Source organism: Emydura macquarii, unplaced genomic scaffold (genome assembly GCF_026122565.2).
Source record: "Emydura macquarii macquarii isolate MOO-44397 ecotype Brisbane River unplaced genomic scaffold, CSIRO-AGI_Emac_v2 contig_1386, whole genome shotgun sequence".
Taxonomy (NCBI): Eukaryota; Metazoa; Chordata; order Testudines; family Chelidae; genus Emydura; species Emydura macquarii.
The window spans coordinates 49,976-61,813 of record NW_027131523.1 but is presented as its reverse complement, the minus strand read 5'-3'; the positions used below and the strand labels follow the sequence as shown (position 1 = coordinate 61,813).

Below are 11,838 nucleotides of genomic sequence, written 5' to 3'. Positions count from 1 at the left end.
ACTCCTTCAATGGCTTGCCATGCCAGTTATTGACATTCAGGAAGACCAATCAATGCGCCTCTTCATTAGATCGACAGCAGAAGCAACCAATGAGAGTCCGTATAGTCATAAACTCACACTCCTTGTCCCTCAATCACTATGAATGGCAGACAAGCCAGCCAATAGGAGACTGAGCTACCAATTCACAGGTCTTCGCCCCTAACTGTGCCCATGGTGCGGACTCGAAAGAGAACAGGCTGTTGCTACGGGACTAGTGGGGCCTTGACCGTTGCTAAGGACCCATCACCATGAATAATTAATCAAAACATCATGAATATTAATGAGACCAATATTAATATTCAGCCCCAGCGGGGGCATGGACCCTGCCCCCCCGTCCATCGCTGGCCCCTGTCACTGGGGCATCCGTGTGTCCCTCCCCACCCCCAGCCTGGCCCAGCGCTTCCTCTGGCCACACAAGAGAGAAAGACAGACAGACGGACAATCCCCTAGCCACCCCTTCATCCCAATCCCTCCAGCCCCATAGACAAACACTCCCCCACAACCCCTCCATCCCGCTACGGCCTATACGTATACATGGTCATCCATCCCTCCATCTCCAGAGACACCGCTCCATCCGTCCCTCCTCATGGACACCCAGCCAGTCATCCCCATTGACACCCCTCCCGCAATCCACCCATCCCTCCATCTCCAAAGACACCCCCCATCCATCCGTCTGTCCATCCCCATGGACACCCCTCCTGCAATCCATCCATCCCCATGGACACCCATCCATCCTCATACACAGTCCCATCCTGTGTTACTGTCCCCCCCCCCCCCCCCGTTTCCCTCATGCTGCACCCCCCACCCCTATGCACTCACCCTCCATCCCTGCACATCACCACCCCCCCACAGCCCCTCACATGCACACCCCCTTCCACCTCCCCATACACTCACCCTAACCCCCACACTCCTCCCACATCCACATACAGACCACTACATTCCTCCCAACACCCCACACACCCACGATCCCCACATTCTCCCTTCCACACCCACAAACCCACACGGCCCACAAACCCCCCCCCTCCCATGCACAGCCCCCCACATGCCCCCCTCCCCCAGCCTCCTTCCACATCCCCCCATGCCTCCGAACCAAACTTCCTCAGCTCCACCCCCCCAAAAGGGACCCCGGGTGTCACGGGGGTGACAATGGGGAATTAGGCAGCCCTGCCATGCCCATGCAGCCACCCGGGGGTGCTCTGAGCATGCTTGCACGGGCTCTGTGCTGTCTCCAAACGGACCGGCCTGGAATCTAGATTAAACCCAGGGGTCTGTCTACCACCTGGGCTGGGAAAATGGGGGCAACCCCCCCCCCGCCAGTCCCAGCCCCCCTGAGCTATTCCAAGAAACGGCTATCTAGTGTGGGGAGGCAGAGATCCTGGGGAGGGGGCAGGGCTGGGTCAGGAGTGAGGGGCACCGGCAGGGGCTGCGGCACAGCATCTGGCTGGCACCCTCTGCCCCAATCGTCCTGCCAAGCCTTGTGCCCCTGCTGACGAGGGAAGGACGCCAGGCAGGATGCCCAGGGATGGACTTAGCATCTGGGGAGCTGGGCTGGGGTGGGGGGGGGGACCTGGCCCTGGCTTTGATCCTCACCTCCCATTAATCCCAGAGCCCCCACCCAGCCCTCCGGGAGCAGGAGCTTCTGTGGGAACAGCTGGCTGTGACTCCCTCATCTCTCCCCCCCCCCCCCCGCCCGCCTGCTAATCCCCATCTCTGATCTCCTGCCCTCCTGAGCCCCACAGGAGAGCAGGAGATCAGACATGGGGAGGGCTGGGGTGGAGCCGAGGGGAAGCGCCAGATTCAGAGCTCGCCCCCGTTCCCATCCCTGGGGTCAATCCAGCATCACCCCTTGGTGCGGGATGGGGCTGATCAGAGAGCACCATCTCTCCCCCGCCCCCAGCCTGCCCTCCTCCCCAGTTTCATGACCCAAGATAAGGGGCACTCGAGGGGTTATTCTGGGCCTGGCCAGCGCGTCCCGCCCCGCCCTTATCACCCGGACAAGGTGTCAAGTGAGACGCCGGCGTCAGCCTCGCGCCTTGAGAGCATCAGGGGCTGGAGAGGGTGCTGAGCGCTGAGGTCAGCCCCTGCCAGCCCCCCCAGAGCTCCTGCCCCACGAGAGCCTGAGCTGGGGGGAGCGGGTTAGTCCGGCTTGGAGCCAGAGGGGGAGATTGGCACCGGGCTAGCGGGGGGCCTGGGGCTGATGGGGGGGCAGACAGGGAGGGGGAAGGAGCTGGGTTGAGCCGCTGGGCGGGGGTTACGAGGTCGCACGCTCCCCCACCGTGGCCGCAGCCCAGCGACCGGGATTAGAGATTGGAACAGTGTCTGATTAATCTGGGCTCCCAGCTGGGACCGGGTCGACCCCCGCCAGCGCCCGCCCTCCTCTGGCTCCCCCTCCATCCCTCCACCCCTCTCTCCATCCATCCCGCCTGCCATCTAGCCATGCCCCCAGCCATCCCCCCGGCGAGCGAGCCAGCCCCCTCCAGCCATCTGCCCCCACATCCCTTACGGGAAAGGCACTCTCGTAAATGGATTGTGCTGCCGGCTGTTTTGGGCAGCTCGCCCAGGGCCAGGAGCGACTTGAACAGGCCTCACCCACCGGCTACCGGGCTGGGGGGACCCTGAAGCTGGAGTGCCAGGGGCAGCGTTGGCTGGACAGGAAGGGAGGAGCGCCTGGGGGTTCCAGGGGGGGCAGCAGCATTGGTTGATGAGGTGGGAAGGTGTCTGGGAGGGCATCGTTGGCTGATGGGGTGAGGGGGGGGAGCCCAGAGGGGCAGAGAAGCTCAACAAAACCTGTTCGCCACCCAATAAACGAACGGACGCGATTTCCCTCTCCACATTCTCTTTATTTCTGTGCTACCGTGCGTCGTTTTGGGACCATCCTGGGGGGAGGGGGGGAGGCGGCAGATGGACAGACAGACAGACGCAGGAGGGTCTGCCCAGTCGAATTGGGGCTGCTCCTTCCATCCCACCCTCCTCTCCTGCTCCCAGCTCCTCGCGCTATAGGGCATATGACATATGGCTGCCCCACGGGCTTCCCCACCAGTAGGGGGCGTTGTGCTAGTTTGCTCTGGGCTGCCTTGGCTAGACCCTGTTTCATGGCTGGGGCCTGAGCCCATCAGCTGGGTGGGTTCCTGTGCCCCCCCCCCAACACCCAACCTCCCCAGTAACTGCCACCCCAGCACCCTAGGAATGGGCCCTCCCATCACCAGCCCCCCAGGAACTGACCCATCCAGCAACCAGCTCCCTGGGAACGGTCCCCCAGGCCCCCAGGAATGGACCCTCCAACATCTCCCCCAAGAACTGACCCCCAGCTGTCCCCCCACCCCTTCCAGCACCCAGGAACTGCCCCATCCCCAAACTCTATCCCCCCCCAGGAACTGCCCCCCATCCTCTCCCCATCTAGTCCCCCCAGGACAGGTGCCCTCCAAACCCTCTGCCGCCCCTTTCCCCATGGGACCCTCATGTCTCCATGGCCCCATGGCCACCTGTGGCCCCTTCCTCCCCGTCTCGCCGGCTGCTGCCTTCCTCCCCTTCCTCCTCCTCCTCCTCACGGAGAGCCAGCTCGTTCTCGTAGCAGAAGGAGGCGCGGGCGGCGCAGGCCGGGGTGCAGGCAGGGCTGGGGCCGGGGCCGGGGCCGGGCCGTTGGCCCAGCTCGCGGGCGCTGCAGCGGGGCGTGTCGGGCACCGGGTAGGTGCGGTGGAAGTGGCGGAAGTCGACCCGGTAGCGGCCGCGGCGGCGGGCCAGGACGGGCGCAAAGCGGTGCCCCCAGCGCAGCTCGCCCGGCAGGTAAGAGGTGCGACACTGCGTGGTCATGGCCGTGGCCTCCACCATGCCTTCCAGGATGGCCACCAGTTCGAAGTCGGCCCGGGCCAGCTGAGCCGGCCCCAGCCCGTAGAAGGGGCTCTCCGCGTCGATCTCATGCACCACAGTGAGGGGCGAGACCAGGAAGAGGCGGTCGGTGCCGCTGTCGAAGCCGACGTCCACGTCCCGCTGGTCCAAGGGCAGGAACTCGCCCTCGGGGGTCATGCGGGGCTGGCGGGGGAGAGGGGATTAGTGACGGGGTGGAAGCAGGGCAACCCCCGCCAACCCTCCTCAGCCGATGGATCTGTGTCACCCACCCCACTTCGGCCCCCTGACCCCACGCCCCTCCCAGAGCTGGAGAGAGAATCCAGGAGTCCCGGCTCCCCGTTTCCTCTGCTGTAACCACTAGTCCCCACTCCCCTCCCAGAGCTGGGGAGAGAACCCAGGAGTCCCAGCTCCCCTCCCAGAGCTGGGGAGAGAACCCAGGAGTCCCAGCTCCCTCTGCTCTAACCACTAGACCCCTGTGACCCTGACAGAGTGGGCAACTGGTGCATGACCCATAACAACTTAAGGGGAGGCACTGAGATGACAGACAGGGCCATGCCTTGTTGATATTTATCAAAGCCACGTTAAACAGCCTAGACGCTTTAATAGCCTGTCTGGTTAGAGACTCAAAGTATCGATTGCTGCTCAGCATCTCTGGTCTGTGTTTACCTGCATCATGTTAGAAGCTGAACGATGTGATCTAATTAGCCGGCAGGTGCTACAATTCTGTCCTGGTCTCACTGTTTTTCGTCACCATCGTCTATTGATGGGGGGATCCAAGGGGCTCATTAGACGGGCCTTGGGGTGTAATAACGTTAGTGTCCCCATTTCTCTTTGTAAATGCCACAGGCAATGGCCGAGGCACTGCTTGGGTGGCTAATTGCCTTATGCTAACGAAGCCCACGAGTTACCTGCGTATGCCTGGGAACAGAAATGAGCTTCCAAGCATCAACCTAGTCTTCATCCAAGCAGGGCCCTGCGGTGACGCTGGCTGGCTTCAACTACAAGAGAAGCCTCAGGTCTGATCCTTTTTGATCTCAGATCACTTCAGCTTTGTCAGGGAAAGTGTAAACCCCCAAGTCCAAGGTCTCCAGGTTACTCCAGATTCACCCTGGACGTCTCATGGGAGAATCTGAATAAACACCACCCCGGACAGCCCGTTGGACTATGACCTTTCAAACTGATTCCAGAAGGACTTTTGCGAACCATAGAAGATGAAGGTTGGAAGGGACCCCAGGAGGTATCTAGTCCAACCCCCGCTCAACGCAGAACCAACCCCGACTAAATCATCCCAGGCAGGGCTTTGTCAGGCCACAGAAGCCTCACCCTCTCCGCTAGGAAACTGAACTTTACTCAGAGCTGTGTGTATCTCCCTCTTCTCACCACCAGCTCTCTCCCTTCGTTTAGTTAATAACTCTTAGGTTTAGGACTGGCTGGGGGCGTGGAGCGGGGTGAGATTTGAAATACGCAGTGACTTGGGGGGGGCAACGTGTCCAGCCTTTTGGGATTGGTAGAACTTTAAGCACGGCGAACAAGGTTGCCGGTAATCCCCTGCGGCACTGGGCTGTCTGGATGAGAGCCAAAGGCTGGATTGAATAAAGGAGACTGTATTTTGCCTCACTACCTCGGTGAATTTAAGGACAGACTAAACCACCAGTGTGGGGGATTGTCTGCCCGATTCCTTGCAGTTTTCCCCGAACGATAGAACCCAGGAGTCCTGGCTCCCAGCCCCCCTGCTCTAACCACTAGACCTCCCCCACCCCTCGTGTCCTCTCCCCACTGGTTGCTGGACCCGTGTCCCCCACGTGTGAGGCTGAGCCCACAGTGAAGGGGTGGGGCCGCTCTGGGGCAGGGAGGCACTGTGTGGGAGCAGGGCAGCAGCTTTGGGCGGGGCCGTAACAGAGGGGCAGGGCCTCAAGAGGGAGCTGGGCCCCAGCATGGGGGGTGGACAGAGACACACTTTGGAACGGGGCTGTTGTGAGTGGGGTGGTCGCTGTGTGGGGATGGGGGAGAGTCATGGCGTGGGGTGGGGTCACTATGGGGAGGGGCGGAGCTGTGGCCGGGTGGGGGCCGTGGGAGGTCACTGTGGGGATGGGGGTCACATTTCAGGGGGGAAAGTCACCGCTTGTGGGCGGGGCCATGGCACGGGGAGGGGCCCGAGGCTTGGAGGCGGGGCCATGGCATGGGGGGCGGGGCCCATGGCATGGGGGCGGGGCTTCCATGGCCCCATCAGGTGGCTCACCCAGGAAGCCTGGTTCCTACCAGCCTCCCTCAGCCCGCGGCTCCCCTCCCGGGCACCCACCTGCAGCAGCTGGGCACGGACGTGGGCTTCCACCAGGTGGCTCTGGCGCAGGTTGGCCACCCGCCACATGAGGCAGAGCTTGCCGTCCCGCAGGGCCACCACGGCACAGCGGCTGAAGAGCAGCGTCTGGTTGCGCTTCTTGGGCTTGGCCATCTTGGCCATGACGGCGCCCAGGAGGAAGGCGTCCAGCAGGCAGCCGGCCACGCACTGCAGGACCACGGCCAGCACGGCGGCCGGGCACTCCTCGGTCACGCTGCGCGAGCCGTAGCCGATGGAGGTCTGGGTCTCCAGCGAGAGGAGGAAGGCGCCCAGCAGGCCGGTGACCTGGGTGAAGCAGGGCGGGCGGGGGGCCGGGGCGGGCCCCAGGTCGCCGTGCAGGGCCGCCACCAGCCAGAAGGCCAGGCCGAAGAGGAGCCAGGAGAAGACGAAGGCCAGGGAGAAGAGCAGGGCCAGCCAGCGCCAGCGGGCGTCCACGCAGGTGGTGAAGAGGTCGCCCAGGTAGCGCTGGCTCTTCTCGCCCAGGTTGACGAATTCCACGTTGCAGTGCCCGTCCTTCTTCACGAAGCGGCTGCGGCGGGGGGCCGCTTCCGCCCCTTCCTCCTCCTCGTCTTCCTCCTTCTCGGCCCGCAGCGGCTCCGGTCCCATGGCCCGGGCCGGCCCCGTCTCCGGAGCTTCGGCGGGCGCGGGGCGGGCGCGGGGGGGCTCAGCGGCTGACGGCGTCGGGGGACAGCCGTGGGGCCCGCTCCGTCCTGGAGGGTGGGGAGAGAGAGAAAAGGAGGGGGGCAGTGTTGAGGAGATGGGGGGGGCCGCAGTGCCACGGTGGGATGGCAGGCGCCACAGGCAGGAGCGTGGCATGGTGCCCCCTCACCCCCTGATCAGACCCACAGGCCCATACCCGGTATCCCGCCCCCTCCCTGGTCTAAGACTAAGAGGGGATCACCAGACAGAGGAGAGGAGGAAGGCGTAAGATGGGGGAAGTTAAACAGGAGATTGTGGGTTCACGGAATAGTTTCATGGGATTCTGGCAGTTGTGGGGGGAAAGGGGTCCCGGGAAAGGGAGGGGTTTTGGGAAACACCTACCCAAGGACCCCACACTCAGATCTGGTTTCCTAGGGTGTCTGTTCCCCCCCAAGGGGAAACTGAGGCAAGGATTTGCCCAGTGCCATAAAGCAAGGGAGCCAGAAATGGAACCCAGGAATCCTGGTTCCCACTAGATCCGCTAGATCCACTAGATCCGCACTCCCCTCTCAGAGCCAGGGATAGAACCCAGGAATCCTGGCTCCCCCTGCTCTAACCACTGGACCCCACTCCCCTCCCAGAGCCGGGGTTCAGACCCAGGCTATGACTCTGCAATGAGAATTTGGCAGGGGAGAGGTCTTGGGAGGGGGCGGACGTGTGTTGAGAGCATCCCCTCCACCGTGCCGGGGCCTGGGAATGCTCTCAGCCGTCAGCTCACCTCCCCCCAGCTGCCACCCTGCTCCCCCCCCCCGCCATGCCCTTCAGCAGCTTATGTTGTCCCGTGCTACAAATGACGAGGTTTCGGTTGTCAGTGACAGCCACTCAATGCGCAGTGGCAGTCAAAAAAACTAACCCTGTGTTGGGAATCATCAGGCCAGGGTTAGCGAATAAGACAGAAAATATCGTATTGCCTCTGTATAAATCCCTGGTACGGCCACATCTTGAAAACCGTGTGTGGATCTGGTCACCCCAGCCCAAAAAAGATATACTGGAATTGGAAAAGGTACAGGGCAGGGCAACACAAAAACTTCCATATGAGGGGAGTTTAACTGGGACTTTTCCGCTTGGAGACAAGACGATTAAGGGTGGGGACATGATGGAGGTCTATAAAATCATGACCGGGGTGGAGAAAGCAAACGAGGAAGTGCTATTTACTCCTCGTAACACAAGAACTGGGGAGTTCCCCAGTGAAATGAAATAGGCAGCAGGTCGAAAACAAACAAAAGGAAGTATTGCCTCACACAGCGCGCAGTCAACCTGCGGAACTCCTTGCCAGAGGATGTCGTGAAGGCCAAGGCTAGCACGGGGTTCAAACAAGACCTAGACACGTTCCTGGGGGATGGGTCCCTCAGCGGCTATTAGCCAGGCTGGGCAAGGATGGCTGTTTGCCAGAGGCTGGGAATAGTCTAGCTAAACTTCCTCCCTGGGCCCATCAGATCCCAGCCACCGGCATATCCCCCCCACCCCTGGGCTCCCAGGCCGGGGCCAAGCCCCTCATCGGTGGGGAGGAGGGTGAAGATGGACGGAGCAGGGGTGTGTGGGAGTTGCCCAGTTGGGCTGGGCTGGGCGGAGAGGGAGGGGGGGGATCTGCCATCCAGAGTGACCCAGGGCAGGGAACCTGCCCCAGCCAGCCCAGATCTGAGGGGCGAGCTAGAGGGGAGACTGAGGCTGGCGCGACTGGGCCCGGAGAGGGGAGGGGGGGACCCTGGTGCAGGGAAAGAGGGGCTACCTGCAATTGGAGGAGGGCTGGAGAACACCAGCCCCACAGGCCAATCTACCCTGCTATCCTGCCCCTCTGGATCAGACCCAGGGTCCCACCTAACCTGGGATCCTTGCCAAATTTTGCTCCCTGATCTGGGGGGGGGGTGGCCCAGCCCCCCTCGCCAGCCTTGGCCCCCAGCGAGGCGCCCATCGCTCCCCCTGGCTGGGTGGGTTGGGACATGGGGGGCTGCCCCACGCCCACACAAGACGATCTGTCGCTCCAGGGAGGAGGCGCCTGTCTGTTCCCCCACCCTCCGGGGAGAAGGGGGTGTCCATCTGTCCCTCTGTCTGTTTATCTGTCCGTTCCCTCAATGCCATGCACATGGGGGGGGGATCAGTGCCAGGAGGTGGCCTCCACCCTCTGCCCTTCAGCTGCCGGCCAGAGGACGTTGAGCTAAACCAGGCCGGTCCCCGCCGGATCCAGCGCGCGGGGAGGGGGTCCCGCTGGATCACGGGGGTGGGGAGATAGGGAGGGAGGCCCCAGGCCTCTGCCCCATCTTGGGGTTGGGGTGAGCAGCCTTTTGGGGAACCCCTAAATTGGGGGTCATAACTCCCTCCACTGTCCCCTCAGCATGGTGACTGGATTCCCCCTCCCCTCAGCTGGGACCCCTTTGGCTTCCTGTCCCCTTCCCCCGCCAAGGGGATCCATCCCATTCCCCCCCCCCCCAATTCCCTGGCCTGCCTAATGGATCCCTATTCCGCTCCACCTTCATCCTTCACTGGCCCCCCCTTGGCTCCTAGCCCCCCACTATCTCCTGGCTCCCCCCAGCCCATCTCACCCCCTCTCTTCTGTTGGGGTTTCACTCCGGGACAGACAGGTGGAGAAAACCCCACATCCCCCAAAACTTTTCCAAGGCCAAACCTGAGTGTCACCGCCATTGGGGCGGATGGCCTGGCCCCCCTTTCCCTCCCCCCGCTTCCATCGGAGAGACCCCAGCCTGGCTGGCCCCTTTCGAAACCCCCCAGAGGAAACGTTGGGACGACTTTGAAATCTGGGGAGTTTCCCAGACAGCTCCCCAGCCGGGAGATTCGGGGTATACGGGGCCCCTCACGGCCCTTCTGGGGTGAGGCACGGGGGCCCCTCGCCTGGTGCGGAGACGCAGCCCCTCTGGGGTGGGGCGCAGGGGTGACCTGGGGAGCGCCTCTGTTACCTCCCCCCAAATCCCATGGCGGGGGTGGGGGGGGGGCAGACAGAAGTGAGGATGGTGCAGATTTCCCTTCAGCCCCCCCAGCTCCTCATCTCCCTGTGCCCTGCCCCCGGCCTGCCCCTCAGCCTCTGAACTGGATGCGCCCTGCGGAGGGCTGGGGGTCCACGTGTATCCCCGTATCCATCCACCCACAGCCTAAGCAGCCAGCCCCCCTGCCTCAGCCAGCCAGCCCCATATACCCCCAGCCAGCCCCCCACCCCTCCGCACTCCTCTGCCTTCTGCCTTCGTCTCCACTCTGCCATCCGTCCGTCCATCCCCCTGCCTCGTCCATTTGTCTGTCCATCCCCACACACACCTCCGTCCGTCCATCCGTCCGTCCATCCCCCCCACATCCCTCTGTCATCTCTCTTGGCCATTTATACCCACTGGGGCGACAGACCCGGCAGGGGACCTGGGGGGCAGGACGTCCGACGGAGTGGACCCAGACCCCAGCACCCCTGCCCCGGGTCCCCGCCGCGTCCCCTTACCTGTCTGAGATCAGACTTTCCTTCATCCTCCGCCGGTGCTGAGCCCTTTCCCCTTCAACTCGCTTTTCTCTCGCTCTTTCCAGAGACTTTTCCGCTCTCGTCTTCTTGTGGCAGTCGGATGGTCTGGCTGGGTTTTTTTTCTCTCTCTCTCACTGTGTGACACTCACTCGTGTCCCCCCCCCGACCCTCCCCACACACGTGGGAGATGCAGACACTTGGCCCCCGGCCCGGCCCTGGGATGAGCTCTCTAAGCTGGGGGGGTGGAGGGGTGCCTGCGGGGGCGGCTGGGGGGGGGGGAGGTAAATGATGACAGGTCCCATCCGCAGTTTGAAAGGGATTGGCTGTGCCAGCCGCCCGTCTCCGGCTGGAATCTGGTTTTAGGGTCAATGGAGCCGGTGAATGTATCCGAGGGACAGTAGAGGGGAAAGAAAGAAAGAAAGAAAGCAAGAAAGAAAGAAAAAGGGGTGAGAGAAAAAATAAGTGGGGATAGGAAAAGAAAGAAAAAAGAACGAGGGATGATAGAAAGAAGTGATAAAGGTAGGAGGAAAAAGGAGGAATTTTTCTCTCTCTTTCTTTCTTTCCCATTTCTCTGCCATACATCCTTTCTCCTCCCCCATTCCCATGCTCTCTCTGTTCCAGCTGCTGTTCTGCCTGCCCGGCTGAGAGCGAAAGGGGAATCGATACATGGAAAATGCTCCCAGGGGATGGGCTGCCTCCTACGTCCACTAATGGTCCCGGGCACCCCTCACCCCACGGATCGATTAACCGCAGCTCACGTCCCCGCCGCTACCAGAGCCAGGCGCCTCGCCCAGTGCTGAGATGTGGCCCCTTTGGGGTGGGGCAGGGCTGGGGGCTGGTTATACGTGGACCCCTCGCCCGGTGCTAGGATGAAGCCCATCTGGGGTGGAGCGCAGGGTCTGGTTATGCAGCCTTCTCTGGGGTGGAGCCCGGGAGGGGGAATACAGATGGCAGTAAAGGCTCCTGTCTTTCTTTCTCTCTTCTTCTGCCCCTCGCGCTGACTCCAGTCGGAGCCAGCTCTGCGTCTCTGCAGGGCGCCCGGGGCTGCCCAAACCTGTTCCCGCTTGTGCGCTGCTCCCTGCATGATGGGGGCCTGGTGGGACCAAGGATCGAGCTATGCAGGGCCCAAGATCTCTGCCCTGGGGTTGTGCCCAGAACCCTGCCATCTGCAGGCTGTTGTCTCCCCCCTGTGGGCAGACAGGTGTGGGCAGCTGCCCAGATGGGCAGTTCTCCCCCCCCCACCCTTCTCCTCCCTGCACCCCAATTCCCCCCTTGCAGAGTGGGGGATCATGGGAGTTTTGCTTTTAGTCTGAAAAGGGGGGGTGATGGGTGCACCCCCTGCCCCATGTCCATATAGCCCCCCTGGCCCTACAGCCCCCGCAGCCCATGCAACTTCCCAGGGAGTGGATCTTTATGGGCTGCTAGAAGATTGCACAGGAGACCCTACAATAACAAAAACAGT

General features: G+C 62.4%; 1 protein-coding gene across 1 annotated transcript; it reads right to left on the bottom strand.

The window, feature by feature from the left end:
- Positions 1 to 3,494: 3,494 nt before the first annotated feature.
- On the bottom strand, positions 3,495 to 10,498 carry KCNJ14 (potassium inwardly rectifying channel subfamily J member 14). Its single transcript, XM_067552434.1, has 3 exons — positions 10,359 to 10,498; positions 6,185 to 6,933; positions 3,495 to 4,068 (listed from the first exon to the last, which is right to left on the bottom strand). The coding sequence occupies exons 2-3, from the start codon at positions 6,827 to 6,829 to the stop codon at positions 3,496 to 3,498; spliced, it is 1,218 nt and encodes a 405-aa protein (XP_067408535.1). The 5' UTR covers positions 6,830 to 6,933; positions 10,359 to 10,498; the 3' UTR covers position 3,495.
- Positions 10,499 to 11,838: the final 1,340 nt, after the last annotated feature.